The sequence below is a fragment of the Anopheles gambiae genome, chromosome 3 (genome assembly GCF_943734735.2).
Source record: "Anopheles gambiae chromosome 3, idAnoGambNW_F1_1, whole genome shotgun sequence".
Lineage (NCBI taxonomy): Eukaryota > Metazoa > Arthropoda > Insecta > Diptera > Culicidae > Anopheles > Anopheles gambiae.
Window position 1 is genome coordinate 90280413 of NC_064602.1, and position 26086 is coordinate 90306498.

The 26086-nt window shown below is 46.1% G+C and overlaps 3 protein-coding genes across 9 annotated transcripts in view; 1 reads left to right on the plus strand and 2 right to left on the minus strand.

The window, feature by feature from the left end:
• LOC5667799 (uncharacterized) overlaps nt 1-14791 on the minus strand; it is a 30690-nt gene extending 15899 nt beyond the window's left edge. The window contains exons 1-2 of one of the 5 annotated variants that reach the window (XM_061660854.1): nt 14698-14791; nt 13437-13853 (exon numbers count right to left, since the gene is read on the minus strand). The gene's annotated coding sequence lies outside the window, so the exon portion shown is untranslated. The other 4 variants (XM_061660853.1, XM_061660856.1, XM_061660855.1 and 1 more) reach the window with 4 other exon arrangements.
• A 1490-nt stretch (nt 14792-16281) lies between these two features.
• On the plus strand, nt 16282-19228 carry LOC1280890 (alpha-N-acetylglucosaminidase). 2 transcript variants are annotated; one of them, XM_061660851.1, is made up of 5 exons: nt 16282-16609; nt 16678-16920; nt 16987-17177; nt 17243-18434; nt 18509-19228. In XM_061660851.1, exons 2-5 carry the CDS (start codon nt 16693-16695, stop codon nt 19214-19216), a joined length of 2319 nt encoding a protein of 772 aa, XP_061516835.1. In that variant the 5' UTR covers nt 16282-16609; nt 16678-16692; the 3' UTR covers nt 19217-19228. The 2 variants fall into 2 exon arrangements, with proteins under 2 accessions (XP_061516835.1, XP_061516834.1); XM_061660850.1 differs by having other exon boundaries at nt 16288-16609; nt 16673-16920.
• A 71-nt stretch (nt 19229-19299) lies between these two features.
• Nucleotides 19300-25170, minus strand: LOC1280889 (sorting nexin lst-4). Of its 2 annotated transcripts, none has more exons than XM_061660857.1 (2): nt 24723-25170; nt 19300-21913 (listed from the first exon to the last, which is right to left on the minus strand). In XM_061660857.1, the coding sequence occupies exon 2, from the start codon at nt 21903-21905 to the stop codon at nt 20142-20144; it is 1764 nt and encodes a 587-aa protein (XP_061516841.1). In that variant the 5' UTR covers nt 21906-21913; nt 24723-25170; the 3' UTR covers nt 19300-20141. The 2 variants fall into 2 exon arrangements, with proteins under 2 accessions (XP_061516841.1, XP_061516842.1); XM_061660858.1 differs by lacking the exon at nt 24723-25170 and adding an exon at nt 23993-24681.
• Nucleotides 25171-26086: the final 916 nt, after the last annotated feature.

Here is a 26086-nt window from a genome sequence, read left to right on the forward strand (position 1 = left end):
GAGAAAATTATGCACATTATGCACAGGGCGCGCACAGTTATGTTGGCGGTACCGAATGTGTGGGTGTGCTGCTGGTAATTAAATCTTAACACACACTGGCTTTGACACTCTTAATGCTTAGGCGAATGTTCCGCTGCCACGCGCGACAGTGAAAAATTGGATGGGATCTGATGGGATGTTACGCCTCGCTGACTAGCACACGCACACACACACGCGTGCTGACGTGATATTAGTCTCAAGATGGTGATGATGATAATGCATCTGACTCTGGACGGTTACGCCACCACACACACATGTTGAGGGGGAAGTTTTGTAGAATTTTGGACTGAAACATAACAATCTGCCCCCAACTGCGCTCACGCTGACTGATGGAAAACTCCTCGGTTTAAAGGATTGAGTCGTTCTGACTTCTTCATGCTTTGCTTCACTGCTCCCCCAAAAAAAAAACTAATTACCTTAACAGCTCCAGCAGAACCTCCGTTAGCTGGTTTTCAATTACTATTTATTTCCCGCCGGCGGTTTGAGTTCAGCTTTCAGCAGACTGTCTGTGCGCGCGCGATCGCTAATGCGATCGGTTGATCGAGATTAACCACCCACTCCATGAATGAAGCAAAGTTTCACCCATTCACCCATTGATCGAGTAACCGCTGTAAACTCTGCTGGCCGGCGATAAACTCCACAACTCTACACCAACAAGCAGCAGACAACAATTCATGCTTCTCCCCGTCCCGGAACCCGACCAAGCTTGGAATTATTCCACCTTCTGGCTAAATGAAGTTCACGCACAATAACAAGAAAGCAAACGAGGGTGAAGGGTGGTGGAACAAAACTCACCCAGACACAATAATGATGCTCAACCAGATAGCATCATTTAATCCGTTTTGTGAAGGGTGTGTTCACCGTCCACCGCTCGACATGACACGGAGAAAGAGAGCGAGAAAGCCCAAAATTCAAAGCACCAAAAGCACAAACCAAACTCTCCCTGTTGTAGCCCTTCCGCAGGGGAGGTTTTTCGTGCGGAGCACGAGGCAGACAAGGTAAAGATGGTCCAATTCCACGTTTTATGACAGTGAACCTGAACCCCCGAAAAAAAAGAAGGGGCACGAATATGTATGATGTTGCCCAGCATGCGTTTTGCGCTTCCTCCCTTCGGCGCACGACACGCACCCGCTTGTGTTGCGCGTATGATTTACGAGCACTCGCGTCCCGCTTTCCACCTGGGAGAGGAATGGTTGGACCTCTTAGCTAAACTCACTGTCGCTGAACCTCAAAACCCTTATGCCTCCTCCCAGTCGAAAAATTCCCAAAAACTGACCAGGGACAGGTCACGTGATCAAATAAACATTAAAGTGAAAGGAGCGTAGTGGTTGTTTTTTGCACATAAAACCACGTGCCACGAACCCTGGAATTCGCACCGTATTCGCTACCACCACCCAATTAACGTGTGCTTTTCTTCCTGAAGTTGAACGTGCAAAAGCAAAACAAAAAACGCACCCAAAGGAAGTGAAATGATAATTGATTAGTGGGAGAGCGATTGAGACTGTTACAAAACTGACGCCACTCCTTCCGATACCGTGGCTTCTAACGGTGGTCGGTCATTCATTAGACGATTAATATTTTGAGCGTTTTGCCCCGCTTGAGTCGATCGTTGGAGTTCTAGGCGCAAGAGCACACGCTTGTGGCGTTGTGCGGTTAATTGGTGAAACGTTACGCCTCGAAACCAGCACCGTTTCCGAGATGGTGTCGATGATAACGCTGTCCGCGGGGAGGCGGCGAACTCTAGGCGTCTATGAAATGGACAGTTTAACATGCGAGTGTGTGGTTTGGTTCGTTCTTTTTAGGGATGGGAACTTAACGAAAGAAAAAGTTATGCAGTAAGTAAAGTAACCGGTTACTGTTAGACAGTGTAACGTGAAAGTAATTCAAGGTAACTGGGGTACTGAATGATTTCAGATGAAAGGTTTGAAGTACTTTGTTAAAAGTAACTAAAATCAATGAACAATGGTCTCATGTCCTCCAGTTAAATAATGGATCTTCCTGGTATGAGTCTAACTGATGATTCACGCCATACGTGATTTGAGATCTTGATCGATTACTTTACAAGTAACTCGTATTCAAGATGAGCTAATCTAGTTTTAAGTTTGCTATATTTATCCAGATTAGCTATCAAATTGGTACAATTTCCTGCAAGGATGGAATTCCAACAGGATATTTCAAGTACAAGTCCCCGGAAATGTCCAATTTGGAAGATTACAAATCTCAGAATCCTTCTATTTGGCGTAACGTCCTACGCAGACATACCTGCCTGTATAGGCTTTCGAGACTTAATTCATTACCACGCAAGCCGGATATAGTCAAATCCTTGCTACGGAGGAACGGTCCATTGTAGGCTTTAACCCATGACGGGCATGTTATTGAGTCGTTCGAGTTGACGACTGTACCACGGGACAGTCCCGAATCCACGTACGTCAAATAACGTCTTTCATGGTATTTGACGTATGTGGTTACGGGAATTTGTAGTTTTCAGGATCTAACTAGCTAGTAGTATCTCATAGTATTCAGAAATATATTATAATCAGTCCAAGAAAGGATAATTTTATAACAAATAATTGAGTGATAATTTTCTTATAACTTCTTAAAGCATCATAACTAGCAAAAAGTAATGACTCGTAGACTCAATTACGGATTTTTAGTACAAAGTTTATCTCAAGAATTGCAGTTCAGGAATTATTAGTTCCTGGAGAAATTAAGTGATTAACGTAAAACAACTATTGATACCTAACACTGTTTCTATTTCATAGGGCATATAGAAAGAGACAGTAAAAGTAGGTTTAAAACAATTACGATTGTAGCACCAATACAGGATGATAAGAAGATACGTGTTATGATCTGGTTACTATTTCAAACTAAATGATCAATGATAACTAGATGCGTTTGTTTCTCTGGAACAAGGTAAACTCTAGCGAGTTACAGTAAAAAATGGCACATCACGAGTTCCTTCGTTCGGTTGTAGTAGAACCACACTCAATCATCCCTGTGAAGGTGTCCTCGAAAAATCGAAAACTACTCCAAAGCTGTTGCTGGAAAACGAGCTACGTGATAGTTTGCTTATTAAAATCAAAATTATTATTTTGAAATACGATTCGAATGATCGTGTTACTCCGATCGGGCCTTAATCTTATCTTGATCATCTTCGATACCGCAATTGAGTTGAGTCACAACGCAGGTTTCGCTTTCGGAGAACCGAGCCCAAAGGAGGGGCCAGTACTGCTTACGCCATCTCCATACCCATCAGCCTGTCAGTTCCACCTCCTAGCGACCCTATATAGGGAGACCCACACACACACACACTCGCGCACACACAGGGTCCAGGTTAAGGTCGATTTCCTCATCCACCCTTTCCTTGGTTTACTCACCACCGGAATGGAAGGTAGCAATGCAGAAATACGCGATGCACACGAGCCAACCCACGCATTCGAATGGTTTATTTATGCAAATCAGCCGATCACACGTTATGCGTTATGCGAGTGTGCACTAGGTGAAGCTGTCAGCTGGACCCCGTAGAGGGGAAGAAAAAAAAGGAACGAGGACTGCTTACACATTCGGAAGCAATTAGTCATCGTGATCTCACCACAACTGCTTGGGCCGTTTTCGTTTATAGTTGGTGGTGTAAATTTACACCCCAAACAGCTGTTGGTGAATATCACATCAAATCATTTCCATTCCGCACAGACACTACCATTCCTAGACGCTTAGTTAGCAGCATCTTGGTAGACATAAAGCGTCCCCAAAATGTCCCCAAAACGTCCCCAAATGATGGAACGACTCGAGCCCGAGAGCAAAATACAAAACATCAACCATTAGCATCATCTTCATTGTTGACCTTCGACTGTGATGTACGAACTCCCTGTACCCTGGCTCACTGTCTCTAGCTCGCGCATGGGTGTGTGTGATGAAAATAGAAAAGAAAAACATTACCATAGAGACGACGCTCGTGTGACATTCCCCAGTATCCTTTTGTGCGATTTTGCTTTCCCACCACAAAGAGAGAAAGAGAGAGGAAAAGTCACAGTTCGCTCTCGTTTACTCACTGCCAGTTGGTGGTGAAGAATGGCGTCATCCTTACTGGTGGATGACCTAATTTTCCCTTTTCGTGTCCCATCGTGTGTCCTCTATTACAGCCGTACCGCGGGTTTTTGTCTAGAATTTTCTTGGAGAATACAACGATTGGCAGATTGGCGCTTTTTCTCGTTCCCCCCCGTGGGACACAACATTCGCCAACTATTGGACCTGGTGGCCACCCAAGCTGTTGGATTCACCATGCACTGGTAGTTGGTTTTGGGAAACATTTTAACACGTCAGCCAGGACAGGAAGAAGCAAAACATTCCTGCTCACCCAATTCCAATCGGACAACCGATTGGCGTCGTTCGTTTCCATCGTTTCGACTGAGGGAGAGAGCATTTCAGTTCTGCTGATGATTGTTTATCTCCGGTAACCGGAACCAGAGATGAGGTTTGTTTTCGGAGGGACTGGAAAGAAACGATTGTGTGCCTTTTTCGTTGATTTGTAGGCAAATTTCTACACGGTTGATGGTTTTTTTTTGCCTCATCTCCCACGGTCTTGCTTTGCTGGGGATGAAATAAGACACCCACCCAGGCAAAAGAGTGGCCCGAAAATGGTTCGAATTCTTCTTTCGGGATGTCTTTAAATGGTGCCGGGATTTTGAGAAAAGTTATGATATGTTTAGCTTAACCGGTAAACGGCGTAAACAGTGGGCGCGCGCCAACGAGCTTCCGGTCCGCGCCAACGGCCCTACAAGGGGCGCGCACGCACGCGGGAGGCAGTAGCACGTGTTTCTACGGACAGACAGTCCACACGCCGAGAGAACGCTACGATGCATTATTCAACGGATGAGAAGAAGGGGCGGGAGGGTCTTCTTTCACGCGTCATCTCCGATGACTGTACCGAGAGCTCGTAGACGCAAGATGTTTGTCTTGATTCCACACACTGCCCTGCTTGAAATTCAGTCCCCGGTTACCGCTACCGCTCTGGGCCTGTTTGTGTTGGTTTTATTTCCCTTAGCTTCCTTCTATATTCTGCTTCCATCCCTTTTTTTGATGTCCGATTTTAAGATTCCAGTGAGCCACACGGGGCCACAAGCAGCAGCTTGCCTTGTGGTCTTATATGTAGCCAATTAACAAAATTGTTGTTAATTGTCTCGATCAATTACACACACACAAGACGGAAGGCGGCAGCGGAATGGCATGGTGGTGGTCTGTACGGTTTCACTGCTTTGTAAACTACTCACCAAAACAAATAGATGTTTGGATTTCCATTTTTAGTGAGGGGAAGGCAGACAATTCGCCCATATCACGGCTCAAATCAATAGAGCAGCGGCTTGCACATCGATTAGGCTTGCTTTAATAGGATGGCAACAACACCAACACGTCTTCGGATGGGTTGTTGGGGACGGGTTAGGGGGACGAATCTCTATCAATAATGTTGCGTCGAAGGTTTAGTTCTAATTTGAAGACACTTTTTGATTACAAATTAGCTACAACCTAGGGGTGACTTATTGGACAGCCGGTGCCGGTGAGCAGACTAATGAAGTTGAAGGTTTTGTTGTTGGGATTATTGGAAATTTCTAGGACATGAGATCAGAAAATTTCATTTTAATAGGCATAAATAAAGCCCCAACATCATCAAAACACTCGAGAAAGTGTGCCCAAAAGATTTAAATTAACAGAAACGTCTTCTTCTTCTTCTTTGGCTCAACAACCGTTGTCGGTCAAGGCCTGCCTGTACCCACTTGTGGGCTTGGCTTTCAGTGACTTATTGATCCCCCATAGCAGGATAGTCAGTCCTACGTATGGCGGCGCGGTCTATTTGGGGTTTGAACCCATGACGGGCATGTTGTTAAGTCGTACGAGTTGACGACTGTACTACGAGACCGGCACAGAAACGTCTTACTGTCTGTTTATTCCAGCGAATCTTCAGAATTCTATTGGAGTTGGATGGATTAGTTTTTCATCAGTTACGGGTATGGAGTAGCTAAGATTCGAGAGAAGATTCTAAAAGATAATCCTTCAATGAGACTTGAAAAAAGAATCTTATAACCACAAGATAAGGCAAAGGATTGATCAAACCTCAAAGAATTAGTTAGGGATTAATGTCATGATGTGGTGAGAAAGTAAGTAAGTAAGTAATGATCCAGTTTGATACTGTTGTTGATAATGTTGATAACTACATTCCATAACATTGGAATGATAGCGATGCTCAAATGCATGTTAAGATATATAATCATAAGATATATTGATGATAGCCCACAAACACTATGTTTAGTACGAAATTTTAACGACGATAAACCCTGGATAAGAGATGATTTAATCCAATCCATCGAGATCTCTCTTGTCTATCTTTTACTCTAGTTTAATTATTCACTGCCAAACGAGCAAATTGACTTTTATCCCAGATTTCCATATAATAATAGCAGGCTCACGTCACCCGCTTGTGGAACGCGGTTCTCGCATCGCCCACACGTCAAAGGAAGTCCATATCCTGCAATATCTTTCTAGCGGACGTCCACACATACCGGTCTGGCCGTCCTCGATAGATTAAAATCACCCCCAGCACCACATTTGCTAGTGAAAATATTGATCCACAAAACCGTGCACAGTAATAACACATGACGCGCTGACCTCTCTGTGTTGTACGCTACACTACACTTCAGAAAACGTCCGCTCCGGTAGGGATGCGGGGGCATTGTTGTTTATCGCGAGTTTACTTACTGTCAAAACAACGCGCACCGCCCTCGAACTCCGTTCATAGTTCTGTGTCGTCAGGCCATTTGGTCGCTCCGAATTCGAACCAGAACCGATGAAAGTAAATAGCGGACGTTAAGTAGAGAGTATGCAAAAACAAAAAAGGAAAGTATTACGTACATCGAGATACGACCCTATCAGATGGCTGGCATGTACACGTATACATTCAACTAACAACCATTATAAGGGTGACATCATCACGAAGGCGAGGTGCAGTGTGTGGTGTGCGGTAGTGTCGTGTCCATTTCATTGGCACCGTTCCCATAGTTGTTTGAAGTGAAAAATGTACGTGCCCTCCCTTCCACCACTAGACCAGCGCGTTTCGAGAATGAAAACAGACCACAGGAGCTGTTCCAATTAAACTAAGCGAAACGACCTTGTCCTCTGCGATTGTGTGTGTGCCTGGTTCTCTATGTTCCCACTGGGAGGAAATTGCATGCACCATAATAATTTCATTACGCTCGTCCTGCACCCTGTTCCAGTTCCAGTGGGCACGTGCTGAGGTCCCCTCAGGTCCCCATCTTGTTCGATGGATACCGATGCACCCGGTGGAAAATTCAACCCGAGACGACGACGACACACTGTCTGGGTGCTAGGAGAGTTTGCGTGCCCCGGTCCGTTACGCGAGGTCAATGTTGCGAAGTGATTCATCGTACCGTTTCCACCACCAACATCCTGCTGGAATGGAATAGAATGGAATGGTGAGGAAAAATGTTGGAATGACGTGATGTTTCGCACCAACGGTGAGACAAATGGAAAAGGAGCGTTCGAGAGGAAGAACCGGTACGCAGAAGAAAGGTCATCCATTTTGCTGAGGCTGATGCCATATCTCTGCGCCTTGATTCCAACCAGCATTAGTTCAGTGCGAGCATGAGTCATAATTATGAGTGCTTTTTGGGCTTTTTGAGGGAGCTTCAGTTTGAGCGAAATGGGAAAAAGTGAAGATTATGAATGGCTTTTATTGCCTCGTCTTGGACGTGGGCAGATTACCAACTACCTCAGGGCACTGTTGGAGAAGTGATTTCAAGACGTTTAAATAGAGAAAAACCCGTTTCTCCAAACGGCAGGTCGTTAAAGGCATTAATCTTTGAAGAAATGGTCCAAATATACATTTTTCTCTCATTTTAAAGAATTACTGTTGAAAAGTTAGACACCAAAATAACTTAATGATAGTGTTAACTTCCATAAGAATGATTTAATTGCCGCCCATTCAAGCTCCAACACTCAACACCAATCTTCTCCAAAAATTTGATTGATTAAAATGCAATAAACCACTTGAAATGAATGCGAATAAATACGCGCAGGGCTTTCACTGGAGCAAACAACGCCAGCAATCACAACAATTTCTCTCTCTCTCTCTCTCTCTCTCTCTCTCTCTCTCTCTCTATCACCACGGGCAACGGTTATTAGAGAAGGCAATCAATTTCAATCATCATCTTGAGTTTCGCACCATCCTCCAACGCGCGCACACTTGTTTCCGCCAATACTTAAACCCAATTATCGGCTCAATTAATTATCAATCCAAAACCCCGGCCGCGTTCATGCTCGTGCTCAATCCTGGTGGAATAAACGGGCGAAAGGGAAGAGCGAAAGAAAGAAAGAAAAAACAACCACAGTTGAAACATTAAATAACACCCCTCGCGCTTGAAGATGCGAAGGCAAATGCGCGGAACGGGAACGAGGCGTACGATAATTTACTCGCGCAAAGCGCACACGACGGATCTTGCCGGTGTCTCAACAGCTCTTCAACTCTTGAAATGAATGAACGGGCGCGAGGGAGCTGCTATCGATTGACTCATTAACGGCCGCTTAAGCTGTCGGAAACGATCCCGCGCGAGCTGGTGGGAAGGTCGAGAACACCGCCCTGCCAAGATCACACGTGAACCTTTCTTCGCGCGGACCTTTCCGATCGATCGTGCGATCGTGTGGGATTTGCTGGGATGATAGATCATCAGTCTTTTCCGCAGTGCGCGTGCTGCTCGATCTGTCCCGCTGTGCGGTGACACGGATATTTATAAATGTGCAACCCTTCTTCACCTTCAATTTCTAATGATAGTTTCGAATGATCTTTCGTGTGCTAGAAGGGAAAGAGAGAAAAAAAAACAATATGCATAGAAGATGCATATGTGCCATTGAAGTTCGTCGTCATGAAGTCACGCTTTGGACATTGTGATGCTCCAAAGAATCTACTGTTTAGAACATGCATCGAGAATGCTCGAGCTTTTGCAGCTGCATGTTTTCATGTGATCACGACCTTAAACGATGAGCACTGGACACTAACGGCGGGCCTCAGAAATCGTGCCCAATCGACACCTTCCCGCTGTGTGAACTCTGGGATTTGAAGAGCTTAGCGCTTGCAGGAAAGTCTACACGATCGCCAATAATGTTCAGGCGATCAATGATAAGCCGCTACCTGTATGTCACGTTGCGTATTATGTTTAGGGCAATAGCTTCATCATGACATCGAGACAAAGATTACCCACCGCATATTCCATCGATCACACAACCCAGTCACGAGTGCGACTCTTCCCCAAGTTCCAGCACGCTGTCACAGAAATCTCAGACATTCCTCATTGCGCACCCGTAATGACTGTTACCGTTGTCGATCGATTGTTGGAAAGTTAAAGCGTCTTTCACCTGAGGGACAGCCTCCGCTTCTAGACAGACATCAATAATTCATACGCATTATCTTCACGACGACCTTCTGCGGACGGGCGATCGATTCGCGATGAATCTTCAAAAGCCATCGACCGCCAACGAATCGTTGCGATCGAGCATTCCGCCGGTTGCGTTCCTGCAGGAGCAGCATCTCCGCGAGGACATCACAACATATCGCTGACATCTGCCCGAGAATGTAGTCCCCGGCCGATCGGCTGTGCTAGACTGGACAGGGCCTTATTTGGTGTGCCGAGTGAATGGCGCCATTAAATCATACAATTCCCGCCGCATCATCAGTCTGTCAGTCCGGGCGGGCCTGAAGTTGACATTTCGCGGACGCCACCTCCAAAGAGGGCCCGGGAAACGGGTTTATCAACGCACTCTGGAACACTCTGGAACGCGCTTCTTTTCCAATGATTTGTGAAGAAAGAAAGTGGCTACGGCTATAATCATACCAGATTTCAGCAGCAATGATCCTATTGCGTAGATAGCTACCACGCTCTTTTTCCACCAAAAACACACACATCTGTCCTGCACTATCAAGCGCGGAAATTCAATCACGATCCTCACGTGTGCGTGCCCGCAAATTCTGGAACGCGTCGTCGCCTCAGATTCTCAGAAATAACCGTCGCTCGCCACAATTAACGGCACTTTCGTTCGCTCCGAACGTAACCGCGTTACCGGTTCGATTGACATTAAATCGATACAACCATGATTACTTGGCGGTGGTCAAGCACAAACCATGTAGTGCTTTGGGCTATTTGTTCGCGTCCGTTGTCTACGGCAGTGGAAAAAGACAGTAAAAACACACGCCAGAAAAGGAAATACTCGTACCCAAAAAAAAAAAACAACAACAGATGACCCCTCCCGGTTACACGAACCACAACGACAGTGAAGAGCGTAAAAGTAAATACCAGACACCAGCACCTACCAAACGGGAAGCTCGCATAAAACCCACCGACAATAACTTCATTTGCATTTCGAACGCAACGAGGAACTCCGGGCCCCCGAAAAAAAAGCCGTTCCGCTGGTTGCGTTTAATTTATTGTATGATAATTCGCTGTCTCAAAAATTCAAACCCAACCCATCAACGAAAAAAAAACTGCGTGCGGCTGACCTCAATCGAAAGGCATGGGTCGCTCGCTGGGTTTTTGGTCACTGATTGTCCTTAACCTTAACATGCGAAGATTACGTACAAGTGGACAAACGATGGCGGAGGCACATTGGAGAAAGCAAATAACTTCCTCAACAAACAAAAAAACAAGAAATGATCCCCTATTGCTTGGGAACTGATCGTCGAGGTGCAACCACCCGGCAGCATTGCACTTCGACATTTTCGGGTCGTAGATTAAGAGAGAGAGAGAAAGAGAGCGAGAGCAAGGTTGTTACTGGGAAGGAGTACTTCAGAGTTGTTCCGAGCATGTCGAAAGGGTACGTTCGTTCGGGTGACAAAACGAAGGGTCCAAGGGATCTCCAAAAATGGGATGCAACAGGAACAGGTTCACAGTTTATTGTTTCAACCAAACATGGCAAATTTGGTACCGGTGTGTGGTTGCACGTGTGTGTGTGTGTGCGTGTGCATTTTGTTCCAAAAAAGGAAATCAAAAATGGGCCATTGTGATCGGGGTTCGGGACGAAACGTGACAACTGACAAGAGTGAGTGTTATAAACATATTCTTATCAACAAAAGACCTAAAGGAAGATCTTACAGGGTTTCGCGAACTATTTCAACGATGTTATGCACATCTCCAACAATCCAATTCTAGCTTTGTCGAATGAAATTTGAGGTTACAGGTTTGCGAATGGTTCTTTGAATGGGACAAGTCCAGATGCAGAATTGGAATAAGTTCAGTATCAGTTCTAGGACCCGGCATGGGTTCAAGGTGCGTTAAAAGACCGATTTCGGTTTGGGATCAGTTTCAGGGCCGGTGTAGGAGCAATTCCAAGAACTATGTTGATTCGATGAGATCGACATGAATTTGGGATCAGTTCAAGGTACCTATATAGACTACAGGTGGGTCCTTAGCTCTGGTTTTGGTCGCCATAATGGATTCTATGATTTTGGAGATTTCTATGGAATTTGGCATATAGGAAGTAAGGGTTTCTAAGGACTTTGTATGAGTTGTTGGGTAATTTTGGACTTCCTAGCTTTCAAATGAAAATATGTCAAAGTACACTGGACGGACCGACCTGTACTAATTTATGGACCTTAGATCAGTTCCAATATTAAATTGATTGAATTTCACAGTCACCTGAGAATTGAATCCTTTGTGCGGCCCTGAAGTTAATTATAGTCCTGTTCATAGGTCTCCTCATATGCAAGTCTGACAATCATGGGAAGGGTAAAACGAGTAAGTCATAGACAATCAAGTCCATTACAGGCTTATAGCAGGCCTAGACCAGCTAATTTATCGATTCTTCTGGAATCGAGTCAACAAATAGAAAAGGGCTTATGGATGTCTATCTAATTTATAGGTTCTTTCAAGGAGAGGGACTTCACTGTTGTTGTACTGCAAGTTATCAGTTTGAAACGTTTATTTACTACGTTGTGCAACCCAGTAACCCTGTACTGCAAAGGAAGTAGAACGTGTAAGACGGCTTGTGAAGTGATGACTTCAAACCGAGCGCAATTACAATCCCGCCCCAGTCCTAGTCCCATGTGCGCTCTCTATCGTACTACTCACGATTTAGTGTGGGCGCATGATATGTCACCCCGGCAAAGGCAAACTGTCGATCTCGACCAATTGACCTCCGCCGGTGGCGACAAACGGTACGCGCGCGCGCCTGTAAGACCTGCCCAATGTCCCACGGCAAATAGTTGGGGGTTTGTTTTTTTTTTTTTTTTGACAGCCACAGTGTGACAGCGAATGTGTACCATTAAGTCATCGCTGATAGTAAACAGTGTCACACCAATGGTGTGCGGCGGGACAAACTCTTACGTTCCTTGGACTCGCCCCTCCCTGCCCTGCTGATGTCATTCTGGCCGCGCCGTTGGTCGATGTCCTTCGCTTTCAAAGATTCGAGCGGTCCGTGCGGTCGTGGGTTCGGTGGTGGTTGGTCGTAAAATGGTGACCTTGATGATGATGCTGATGGGGTCGATTTTGGGAGATGAAGCAACGGCGATCGTAAATAAACCGTACCAGCAACATGAACACACATCGACGGAAACACACATACGCACAAAAAAGGTGAACAACGGGCGGCAAATAAAACTCTTCTTCAAAGGCAAACAGTACACATTCCGCTTCCTAGAACCCAACCCCATGTACAACCCGCCCATTTATGCTCTTCTATTGTTTTCAACCTCCAACAACGCGTTGAATTACCCCCCGTTGGACACCGACCCGTGTAAACATTGGTTCGATGATGATTGGGGATGATGATTTCATGCCAAAAGCGTGTACAATCACGATCACCCCCGAAAGGGTGGCAGAAGGACGTGTGGACACTGGTACATATGCATTACGACATCTTGGGCCCACCACCATCATCATCTCGCAAACAGCACGCACGTTTTATTTTTAAAAACGAATAAATAATCATTCAGCCTTACGGAATAAACCGGACACCAATCGGACTCGGCGGTTGTTGATAGGGAAGATCGCGTTTTGATGACGTGAGAAGAAGACGGCGGCTGCAAATCTCGGCCCAATCTTCGGCAAAGCTTCCGCGCACCATCACAAACAGCCCCAGTAAAATCAACAATAATTTTATGACCACCTTACTATGTGCGGGAGTTTATGTGTGACCGTTTAATTGCTTTCATCTTTGGCCTGCTTTGCGCAGAACCGATCAAAACTGTGCCATTTGTTTTTGGAGTAAATAAACGAAGCCTACTGAGAGTCTGCGGCTGCTGCATTCCAGCAGCACAATCTCGCTGTCATGTTTGCGTCAGTTCGGGTGAGTGTTGTAAATTATGAAATTAAGGAAATGTTATTGTTTTATAAGGACATTACCTTCCCAGTTGCAGAGACTGCCGTTCCAGGCGTTAGGACACACTGCACACAGTATCCTATACAGTAAGTGGCGCAACAGTGTTGATAGCACCACCGCCAACACTTTCGGTGACTTCGGAGCCGTGTTTCGGATGGTTTTATTTTTAGAGTTTCCACGCGGGCGAGTCGCGAAAAACGCGTGCTTCACACTCCAACCCGACGTCGACTCCACAACACGACTCACGAGCAACGGCAATTATGACCGAATTTCTTGTTTGTTTGTCGCGCGGGAAAAGCACGCTGCTGTTTGCACGCACGATTTGCAAGGGATGGAAGGAGAGGAAACACTTAAAACACAGCAGTCGGGGATATTGAGGGGGGTTTCCACTTCACTTTCGCACTAACACACACACATGCACACTGTTGCTGATGCTGCTGCTGCTGAAAAAAGAGGAAAATTCGGCGACACACACACACACACCCGCCCCGACGAATTGGTTTAAATTTAGCTTTCCTTTCAATGCAACCGGTTGTCGTTGACCGCGGGGATTGTCCGTGGATTGGAAAGGGAATGGAGGGGACACAGAAAGTAATATGCGTTTTGATGTTGGGTTTTACTCAAAATCCTTTTCCCCCCACCACTCAAAGGCGCGTGGTGTGAATCACAGTTTTTCTTTAAATGGCACCATCGATACGAAAAAAACATGGCCTACTCACTAACATCGACTACCGACAATATGGTCACGCTTGAGAAATTCGAATCAGCGGTTGGGGGCAGGTTGTTTTCGGCAAGGAAAACAACACACACACACAAAAATACATGAAAATTCACACTAAACAAACGGTCACTAAACAAACAATGCACACGGAGGAAGGGGGAAAGGGGAGAGATTTTCGGCTACGACAAAAATAACATCAACATAAACACCGAGTCACTATAAAACAACACCCGCCTACGCACACGCACATAATCGGCTGTGGATGCTGGGTGTTTCTTTTCCACCCCGAAATGCGAGATTATTTCCGATTTTCACAGCTCCTGTTGGGAGTTTTTTTTTTTCGCTCTCTCTCGCTTTTCGTTCAAACACACCAAACATAAGTGGTTTGTCGCTTGGGAAATTTCAGTGTCACGCACGCACCAGAATTCGTTCCACGAGGCCTTTAGCGGACGCACCAAAGATGCGTGCACGAGTGTTTGTTTTTGTTCGTTCGATGTTAAAAGAAACAATAAAAGACGTCTCAAACTAAAGTGAGCTTTGAGCCGGTTGGCATGGTTTCCCACCTTTGCGATGCAACTGCCAGCGAGGTTAGAGCGCAACTGTTCGCCGTTTGAACGACGCGTGTGCTCGCGTACGCGGTGTGCCGTTCCACGCGCGCTATTTCCGAAATGAACCACATGCGCTGAGTGCCTGAGTGGGGTGTGGTTCATTTTTACAGCGTCTATCGTTGCCCAGCGGGCAGAAGTGAGTGTAGCGTTTGTTGTGGCTTAATAGTAGACGGCTGTGAGAGATCGAATGCGCAAGGCTGAACAATAAACTTACGTGTGTGTGTCTATTATATAGCGTTTGACAAAACGCTCTCGATCGTCCTTTTTTTTTATTTTAGTATCGTTTTACAAGTTGCGTTCCCGTTCCGTCGGCAGATGCGAGTCGGTGAAACAAACATAGGTTATACGATACCAATCGGTTATCGGTTATCGATCTAGTAGAATGAATTCGAGAGGTTTTCTGCCCTTAGTATAAACTGGCATAAACACGCAAACTGAACCGTACATGTAACTGTGGGCACTGTATTTTGAATAGGTGCTATTTAGTTGGCTTGTTTGAGCGTTCAACTAAAAAGCATGCTAACTAAAAAGCGTTGAGCTATTGAATTCTGACTGTATTGAATTCTGACTGTACTAGTGTAAACACTAGTTAAATAACATTTTTTTCTCTTACACATTTACCATGCTTCAACAAAAATGATAATAATTGATTTAAAAGAAGTGGCGAATTGGATTGTGTACTCCATCCGCCGGATGCTTGGAACGGTCAAACAAGCTGGAACAAGACAAAAAAGGGGTCGACAAAGCCCTCGTCGATTTGAACGGTGAATGCTTCTTTAAACTCTACTACTCCACTGATCTTAGGGTCTTGCTCTCTGTTATCAAGTATTCCTCGCAAGCATGGCATCACTCTTTTTTGTTTCCTGGGATTCTAATTGATTCATTCAAAGAAAGATTGAACGCTCAAATCTGTTTTCAAGAAAATTCTACTCGTTGAATAGAAAATACGATTTCAACGGTTACAGCAAGGAATTAAAAGCGGAAAAAATGAAATAATATAACTTCGTGTGTTGTAGGCTGAAGTTACAGTTAACAATATTTAGGAAAGAAACCAATTAAACCCACTACTCACAATCCAATGTCTTCCTTTCAACGTCCTTCCGCTCATAACGGTGAACAAAGCTACTCCTCATTGCGTCGAACTAAACCAAATCAACTGCATGTTCTTCTTCCGTTTAACAATCCAAAGACAATCCTTTGTATAGAAAGGATCATTTGAACTGAAACATGTAATTTGTTTTGGCATATAGAGGCAGTGGTTAGTGTCAAAGTACTACAATTTCTAGATACTTTTTACACTGAAGCACAACACTAAAAAAACAATAAAACCCCTTGTCACTCAGCCAAACTGTACACGAATTTTGAAGACGCTTTTTCCGTTGTAATCGTGTGATGAATTTTACAAACATATCACCACTCCTCTGAATTGCATGTTCTATGGCCATTTTCTCCTTTCGCATTTGCATCACAACACACACACACGTATAGAAGCCATGCACATATGTGGCACGTGTCAATGTGTGTTTGACGACGCAGAGACCAACGGATGTGTCATCGGAATCACACGGCAAAAAGTTTGGCTTAATTATTTCTTATCACCATTAGCCCCTTCTCCTTTACTTAATCTCATCTCTCTCTCACACACACAAAAGTTGAACGGTTCCCTTCACTCGGTCACTCCCTGTTTTCCTTCGTCTTGATACATACAAAACCCGCCACTATCAGACCGCCTGGCTGCTCGCTGATGATAGTAATTTCGTTCAATTGAAGCATTATCAGTCTAACTTTGTTTACCTTTCAACGAAAGACGATAGGCAACCCCCAAACGATCGTCAGTTGCAATCGCATCTTCAGTTCGTCACATTCGGTAAGTGGGATCGGGTCGCTTGTGAAGTTGCAAGGAGTGGAACTAACTTACCGATTGATGCAGTACAGCGCATTGGTAGTGCGATGAAGGCAGCAGTTTTGGTGATGCTTGTCTTACAGCTGCTAGCGAAGGGATTCGCTCAGCAAACGGAAGACTATGCGGCACACATCCTGGAGCACGTGCGGCCACAAGTGTCGGAGGTGATACAGCAACAGGCGGCGCTGGAAGTTATCGCACGACTCCTACCTCAGCAGCAGGCAGAGCAGTTCCGCGTCACGATCGACAGTTCCATGGAAAGGAATTCGTTTAGCGTGAGTATTATTGTGGGTGAATGAATGAGAATCGTGTCATCTTCCTTACCTGTTGTTGTAACTCAGTTGTTTAAAGGTGAGGAAGTGTCCGACCCTTCTGAAGTGCAGATTACAGCATCCAGTGGAGTCGCTGCTACCAAAGCGTTCTATCACTATCTCCGGTACTGGTGCCGGGTGCTTGTCGCTTGGGAAGGTAGTCAGCTTAATCTACCCGCGGTTCTTCCACCCGTCAATGTGACCATACAGGCTCCAAGCAGGTGAAGTAGGATAACATATCTACAAATCTTCCATTTCTAACGATCACTTCCTCTTTATTCCACAGTATCATCTACTATCAGAACGTCTGCACATGGTCATACTCGTTCACCTGGTGGAGTTGGCCCCAGTGGCGTCGACACATCGACTGGATGGCACTCCAGGGCATCACGCTCAGTTTGGCACCATTCCAGGAGGATCTCTGGACACAGGTCTTCCTCGAGTACAATCTAACCCACGCACAGATCGATGATCACCTGTCCGGGCCAGGCTTTTTCGCCTGGCAGCGTATGGGCAACATCCGTGGCTGGGGAGGACCACTGACACCGAGCTTCACCCAGTTCGCTCACACCCTCCAAGTGCGTGTTGTCGGGGAGATGCGTCGTCTCGGTATGGCGGTAGCACTGCCCGCCTTTGCAGGCCATTTACCGGTACAGTTCCGTACGCTCTATCCAAACGTTTCGTTCGCGAATGTGTCCGTGTGGAACAACTTCCCACCACAGTACGCGAGTCCACTGTTTCTCGATCCAACCGAGCCACTGTTTGCTGCGATAGGGTCACGCTTTCTGCAGCTAGCCATTAAGACGTACGGTACCGATCACGTGTACTTTAGTGATCCGTTCAATGAGATCGATCCCGCCCTGCCGAGTGGGAAGTATTTGTCGAGCGTTTCCGAAGCGATCTACAGCACCATGGTGCAGGTCGATCCAGATGCCATCTGGCTCCTGCAAGGGTGGATGTTTGTGAAGAATCCCTTTTGGAGTGATCGTGCAATAAGATCCTTCCTATCGGCCGTCCCGTTAGGGCGTATGCTTGTGCTGGATTTACAATCGGAACAGTATCCACAGTACGGCCGGACAGCGTCCTACGCAGGGCAACCGTTCATCTGGTGCATGTTGAGCAACTTTGGTGGAACGCTAGGGATGCTTGGATCGGTGGGGAACGTATTTCGCGGTATTCGTGAGACGAGGGACAATTCCACGTACACACTGCTCGGCACCGGGATTACACCAGAAGGCATCAATCAAAACTATGCACTGTATGAGTTTGCACTCGAGATGGGATGGAACGCAGAGCTGGACAGCGCGGAGCAGTGGTTCAGCGAGTATGCGGTGGCTCGCTATGGCAACGACAGCGACGAGCGAGCGCAGCAGGCGTGGAACATATTTCTTCGCACGGTGTACGCGTTCGAGGGGCTCGAGCTGATGCGTGGCAAGTACACGTTCAATCGTCGTCCAAGCTCCAAAATTAGACCTTGGGTATGTTAATTGATGATTGGATGAATGGTTCTATTTTTTATTAAATGCTTTTCTTCTTTACAAACCCCCCTTAGACCTGGTACGACGTACATACCTTCAATCAAGGATTGGAGCTATTGCTCTCCTTTGCAGAAGAAGCATCCTGCAATCAGCTCTGCCAGTACGATCTGGTTGATGCCACTCGCCAATGCCTGCAGCATACAGCGGACGCTCTCTATCTTACACTGATGGATAGCTTCAAAAAGCGCGATCTTACCAGTTTCCGACTCCATTCATCACTGTTCCTTCAGCTGCTATCCGATCTGGACGTGCTGCTACGTACCAACGAACACTTCCTGCTCGGGCCGTGGCTCGAATCGGCCAAAGCGCACGCTGCGACGACCCTCGAGCGCCGCAAGTACGAATACAACGCACGCATTCAGATCACACTCTGGGGCCCGCAAGGCCAGATTGTCGATTACGCCAACAAGCAGTGGGCGGGCATGGTGCAGGACTTTTTCCTACCCCGATGGCGTGTGTTTCTAGGCGAGCTGGACCAGGCTCTCGCAACGAACGGGACGATAAACGATCTTAAAATACGGGATAAAATATTCCGCACCGTTGAGCTGCCTTTTGTGTCGGACAGCAAGCACTACGCAACGCAACCGTCCGGGGACACCGTACGCACGGCGCGAACCCTTTACGAAAGGTGGACCAACGATGTGCCACCGTTGAAGCCACTGCCTGACAGCCCTGGTGCGAGACGGAAACCAGAGAAGCGGCGCAATAAATGGTACAACTAAACCGGTTACAAACGGTGACTTGTCATCATGAACTAAAGCGCACGAACGCTCCCGCACTGGGAGTGGAATACAGGGACACTCAGTTTGCGTATTACAATGATCCGAATTAATGCTACATTTATTACAATTCCGTCCCTTCGTCCGTTTCATGTTCTTCTGCTCCCACCCTCCGCGCCTCCCCGACATGGACCGTGTTCCTTTCCTCTAATCGAATCTTCATCACCAAAATGGCTAAATATCACACAACTTGCTGCTGCTGCGCCACGGGAACCACATTCTGTTCCTCCCTTTTTGGCATGACTTTGCTCCCTTTGCTTTGGTGTCGCCACGTCCAAAAAAACAAAAACAAATCTACTGTCCATGTCGGTTCTTCTATCCACTTGCAGTCTATAGTAGCAATTCCATTCCGTTCCGGCACTTTACAATCTTCCTCTGTGTGCTTCTTATAAGGCTTTAATGTGATTGATACTATCATTGCTGTGGCGCTTTTTAGTTTCACTTTCCTCGTACAAATAGTCGCCCCACCCCATGTGGCTCGTTACGCATATGTGTATCTAAACGGAATTTAACCAAACATTTCCAGTAGTAGGAAAAAAATACCGCAATAGAAAGTGTTAGTTACTTCGCTCTCTATGCCCTTTTTACTATCTTCCTCCCTTTAAACAGTCCCTTTTGCCGCGTCTACGGGGGGGGGGGGGGCTTACGTCAAAACACTAGCTAAATTCTGGAATGCAGCGATGAAACGCGTGTGTCCTTTCCGGTCCGTCCATAGCATCGGGCAATGTTTGCGTGTTCGAGTGTACGTTAGTGTGTGTTTTGGTTAGTGTTCTCCTTTCTTCCCCGAAGGCACTCGCAATCCAACGATTTTTTTCAATGCCTGGCGTTCCCTTTCTCTTGCAGCACAATTAATACCATTTTGCGTCTTTTAAAAATGAGTTTGCGCCTGCTCCAGCTTCTGCACGATGGATTTGTAAAAGTCAATCTGCGCCCCGATAAAGTTGCGTATCGTGTCCTTCAGATGCGTATCGCGCTCCTCCCGAAAGTGGGACATCTCCGCCAGCAGTGCGTACGACATCACGTCCACGCGCCGGTTCACCTCCTGCAGCTGTCCGTTCTCCATCTTCTGCTCGGCCGTCAGCCGCTCGCACTCCTTGCGCTTCTGTACCGCGTTCCGGTACTCGCCGAGCGTGTCGGGCCACGCGGCCAACAGCCCGCGATAGATGTGCAGCCGGTCCGAGAACGGTATAAAGTCATGCTTCGGCTGCTCACCGAACAGCTGCCCGATGTTAATAAACACACCCGCCGCCTGTCCGACCGAGCTCGCGAGACTTATCTGCGTCGCGGCACGCCTCTCATCCACCGCCAGCGCTCGGGCCATCTCGGAAAATCCCTCGCCGATCCGCTGGTACTCCTTCTTCCACTGTTGCTGGAACTTTTTCGACTGATCGCCACAGATGGCGAACAGCGTCTTGACCGCCGTATCCATCTGCGGCACAAACTGGGTCGCCGCGTCCACCTGCGGCTCTACCAGCGACTGTAGCAGCGTCTTTTCCGGCGGAAACACGGACGCACAGAACATCGTCCCGACCAGCGGATCCTTCTCGGCCGTCCGCTTGCCCGTCTTCCACTTCTTCTCGTCCGTGCAGGTGAGGAAGTGCATCCAGACGCCGCACGTCGACAGGACCGGATGGCGACACATCCAGTCGACAAACTCCTGCAGCTGTACCCGCCGGTGCTCCACGAACTCCTCATCGTACCGGCCCGAAATCTGCTTGTCCGGCAGCGGTGGAATCGGAATGAGACAAAACTTCTCCACCAGCCGTTCGTGCAGCCAGTCAAAGTGCTTGTAGCGGCGCGCTACCGGGATGTTGTTAAACGACGGCGTCAGCTGGTACGCGATGAAGCTCTTCAGCCCGTTAAACTTTTTCTCCTTCTTGGGCGAATCGACCGTGACCGAGTAGGAATCGCGCATCGGTTTCCACACGATCGCACCCTGCTCCATCAGCAGCACGTGCACCCGGTCCGACTCCGACACGTCCGGCACTGGCATTCCCATCAGATAGTTGTCGCCGGATTTGGTGAAAATTTTACCCGTCCCGGCGGCACGCGATCGTCCCCCGCCGACCGTAGTCGCTACGGAGGCGAGTGACATCGTGTCCCCGTCACCGGGCGGTGGAGCGGGCAAGTTCGCGTTGGCATAGTAGCTGGCTGTGGCGCTTTGCTGTTGATACTGTTGCTGGTGCTGCTGCTGCTGCTGATAGGATTGTGTCTGACCATTGGTACGCCCGGTAGCCGCCGCAGCCGGTCCAATCTCCGAGTACGTATCGTTATCGTCATCCCAATCGTCGTCCCAATCGTCCTGCTGCTCACCCCAATCGTCCGACGTCTGATCGTACCGATTGCCGAGGGCTTGCTGTGAGCCGGATTTCGATACGCCCGACGCCGCCTGCGCCATGACGGCTGGCGGTGGTGGCATTTTGGGCGGTCCGCTGGGCAAAGACGGTGCCTCCGGGATGGTTTCTACGTAGGCCGCCGGGAAGAGGCCACGCTGGCCGCGTGAGTTCATACCCTCCCACCATCCTTCGCCGACGTCCGTGTTTGTGACGGTCAGGACTTCGTCTACCGAGATGGAAATTTCGGACGAGTTCGGCTCGCCATTGAAATCGTACAGGACCTTAACGCGCGTCATCGCGATTGCTAAAATGAGAAGAAGAAAGGAGAGTTATTTTATATCATTTTCTGTTTCATTGGTATCATAGGACCTTATCGAAGGAAAACCCACTGTAACTTTGTGGCATTGACATTAAAATCGCGTCAATGAATAATTAAAACAGCCAAATGGATTATGTTTCCCCAGACGTGTTGTTACTCAATATTTATCGATTTGGAGGATATAAGCGAAATTGACTATTTAATAATGCATTCCTTCCCTGTCAGGCGATACGATTAGCTGTTTTCGTCTATACTGTCTATACAACAATGTTTCCAGATGTAAGTATTTTAAATCATGAAAATAAATAGCAAAAATAATTCAATAATGTATTTTTATGATCGTAGCGTAAAATTTCGTTTCTAAATTTATTTTTTCTAACTATCTGGTTTTTGTTCTTTTTTTTCTGCTTAAAATTTCCTTGAAACTACATTTTAAAAATCGATCAAATCTACACTTTATAAAACAAAAACTAGTTTTCACGACTTTCCATATTTCTAATGATAATTTACATCCGCTCATTACTTCAAATAGGAATTATGATTGATTGCTCAAATTAAAATTGTATAGCCTCACTTTCAACACGAATAACATTAGGGAAAACTCACAGATAGTAGCAAAATTAAAATTATTTAATTTAAATTAAATTAAATTAATTTAAAAATTGAAATAGAAAAAATTAAAATAAAATTTAATTAAATGTTGACCAACGTTCCAATAAATCAATTGTGCTAAAAGTTCCTTTTCAATATCTCATTGCTGCCTGATCGTACTTTAACTTGAATAAATCTTATTTTTAATGTATACGCATAAACTATACAAAAAAACCTTATTCAGTCATTCCAGGATAAAAATCAACCTAAACTGCACAAAGCTAGACACCTCTTCGCCCGAGACAACGCACCCCTAGACATTATGCTACTTACAGTTAATTATGTACTGGCTGCATGTGACAACAACCCAACCCCCCCTTATCCGCATGCATATATAACCCTCCATGCAGCAAACGTGAGATAAGGGATGAGCGTTCAAACTAACAGTAATGCACACGATAACTGCATAGGTGTATGTGTGCATATGTGCGTAGAAATGGTTATAATTATACCACCACCACCACCGTTTCATTCCCACTGGCGATGTTGAAAGGCACGCAACACACCACCGGGTTGGAACCGAAAATTAACGCGAAACGAATGTGTCGAAAGCTTCTACCCGGTGTGATGATTCATCAATCACCCAACCACCCCTCCGATTGAGTGAAAGAGAGAGAGAGAGAGCGATGCAAACAAAAAACGCAACGTCTTCATTAGGGCAGCGAGGGGGGCACCCATCACCCGTGGTTGCGCATCAGCATGCGCTTCGAAAAAAAAACATGCAACAGCGGAGGAATGAAAATCCAAGCAACCAAGGGTTTGTGGTAAAGATTAGGATAATTTTTGTTTTCTTCAAAATGGGGAGAAAAAAATAAGAAAAACAACACCGCGACGCCGTTGTTGAAAAGAGCCGCACACGCAACGGAAGCATAACTTCCGGTCGATAATACATGCATATATATGGCCGGTCGCGAGCCGATCCCGGAGCGCCTTGGGAGAAAGTGTGATCCGAAGATGAAATCAAAAGGCCGTCAAAAAAACCCGCATTGTTTGATTGTACGACGCGCTTTGATTTGCATCCGAATCACTTTCTACGCCCCAAAGTGTGGTATTAACTGCAAATGTGGGGAAAAAACCGGTGAGTTGTTCTCTCGTGGGAATGGTTTATCGATAAGATAAATAATATCGCTACGATACACTATAGTGCGTGTCTCGTTCGTATCGCGGCCATGTAATAATGTTGTAATAATGCTCCCCAGCAACTGCACACAAAGACATACGATGACTAATGTGGCCGATCGATTCTGGTCCGATTCTGGGAATAGTTTCCACTCATACAACCCCATTCTTCTGACATCGGTTTTGGGTAGAGCTACAGACTCCACGGACACATACGGATTACAGACACCCTAAATTACACTCCCTAAACTCCATTTTCACCCCCAGGGAAGATATCTCGGCCACTACCCCCACCTTTTTTCCTTAACTTTATCTCACCACATCCAGCGCTTAACAAAGCAACATTCATGCGAACGCTCTGTCGCGCAATCACTAAACAAACGGTCGCTCTCGACCTCGAGAAGGCAACCACCGTTTGGAGAGGGGCGGGCTGGCAAAGAGATACGTGGATGGGATCCCGTCCCTCTCCCCGTCCCACCAACACTATCACATCGCGGTATCATGGTTGTGCATCCGCATCAGGGTGGCTCGGTGGTGCAGCTACACAACGATTCACATTGTTTCTCCACAGCCACGGAACCGCGGGATGAGCTTGATTCAATTAACGAGCGCACAGAATCCGTCCACACTATCAATCATCTAATCCCTTCGTATCTCGCATCCAACACGCATTAAACAGGGGGACGGTGGTGGTGAGTAACGAATTGCGTTTTAATGCTTGCCCCCGTGTATCCTTTCCGTGGTCAGTCCGCTACACCGGACACAGTGACCGGAAAATTCATCCATCCCCAAGTACGACGTGTAACGTGTGTGCGGCTACTTTCTTCACGCCGAGAATAGGCGTATCCCTTTTATTCGTTGTTCGCGCCGGTCGTATCTTTGTCTCGGTGCGGTTGGGGAAATAATAAAGCTTTTTTGACCTTGTACCCTCTGTCACGACGTGGTGAGCATACAACGCTTCGCTAAGGCAAAAGGCACACGATGAGGTGGACCCCGCGTGGAAAGAAATGATTTTATCACTCACGCTAATAGGAGTGCGGCAAATTAAAACCAGCTTGCAAACAACATCCAGCGGGCTGTAAATAGTGACGTCAACTTAATTAGCAGTGCACGAACACGGGTGTTGCTGCTGCTGCTGCTGCTGCTGCTGATCGAATCATCCAAGAATGCTGCTGCCGATGACAAACTTGGTTTTGTTTGGCCCCTGTCTTTGCTTGTTTTTTCTTCCTTTCTTTCGTGCACTGATAATGTGCACTGTATTGGTTTGAACGCTATTCTAAGCAGCGTCAATTGTTTGTAAAAATGTTATCAAAACACAACACTTTGGCTGGGGGGAAAAAACTGTAGTCACGGTTCCACTTTTGCACTATTGGTCGATCTGTTTTTGGCCTCGTCTACGATTGTGTTCTGTCAAAGTGCGGATTGCCAGCAGCGCATGCGGCGAGGTCAGCTCAGCTGGGCTCGTTTGACGTTTGCAGGTGCGTCGTTGGGACACTTGTTGGTTCTGCTTGTGTGCGAGCAAACATGAAAAGTGGAATAAATTGCATTGATGATACAAATTTTAGTGAAAGCTGGCTTAAGACTTCATGGAGCTCAAATGTTTACGATTACTTTTTGTCTGATTAAGAATATTTGATTTTGTTTTTAATTTTTTATTGTAAATTCAAGTTTCTAGTACAATTGAACTATTTTTTTTAATCAAATCAGTAACAACTTAAGAGTTTGCTGATCGTGTACCATCAAGCACCAATAATAATAACGAACAGTGTAGGGAAAAGCACTACATAATAATTATTTAATTATCATATTTTATGTGTTTAAAGTCTGCTAGCTTTTAAAAGGTAAAAATTGTTCAAATTTGTTTTTAGTTCAATTGTCGAACGATTATTTATTATCACACGCTGCTACTGATACAACTAGAGTAGGTGTACCAATTATGGACACCTCATCCATGAACCAATTGTTGTGCTATGTGTGCCAACTGTTGTGCTAGCTGTGTACCAATTTTTGTGCCAGTCCAAAAATTGTGCTAGAATTGTTTAATGTATCAGAATTGATTTTCAACACTAAGGTGAATGTTTTGAAGGGATTTACAATCACAAAATTTGATAACCAGATGTTGAAAATCAGTAAAATTTAATGTTTTAAATATAAGGTTCAGAATCTCAATTTTGTACGATATTTCACGCGAAATGACACAACTGGTTTTTGTTATCTGACAGCAAAACTTGCAGGCGTGGGGATAGCACAACAATTGGTACATTACAGTTTTTCTTGCATCAATTGTAGTGCAATATTTCAACTCAATAAAATAATAATTAACCAATATTTGCAATTCAGCTGTTTCAGTGTTAATGAATCATAATCGAATTTTTAACATAATTTGAC

Coding starts and splice junctions, on each gene's coding strand:
- LOC1280889 (XM_061660858.1), bottom strand. CDS start 24,047: ATGAATGTTGCTTTGTTAAGCGCTGGATGTGGTGAGATAAAGTTAAGG. Junction 21,914..23,992: donor GATAAAGTTAAGGAAAAAAG/GTGGGGGTAGTG, acceptor TTCTCATTTTAG/CAATCGCGATGACGCGCGTT.
- LOC1280890 (XM_061660851.1), top strand. CDS start 16,693: ATGAAGGCAGCAGTTTTGGTGATGCTTGTCTTACAGCTGCTAGCGAAG. Junction 16,921..16,986: donor TGGAAAGGAATTCGTTTAGC/GTGAGTATTATT, acceptor GTTGTAACTCAG/TTGTTTAAAGGTGAGGAAGT. Junction 17,178..17,242: donor ACCATACAGGCTCCAAGCAG/GTGAAGTAGGAT, acceptor TTTATTCCACAG/TATCATCTACTATCAGAACG.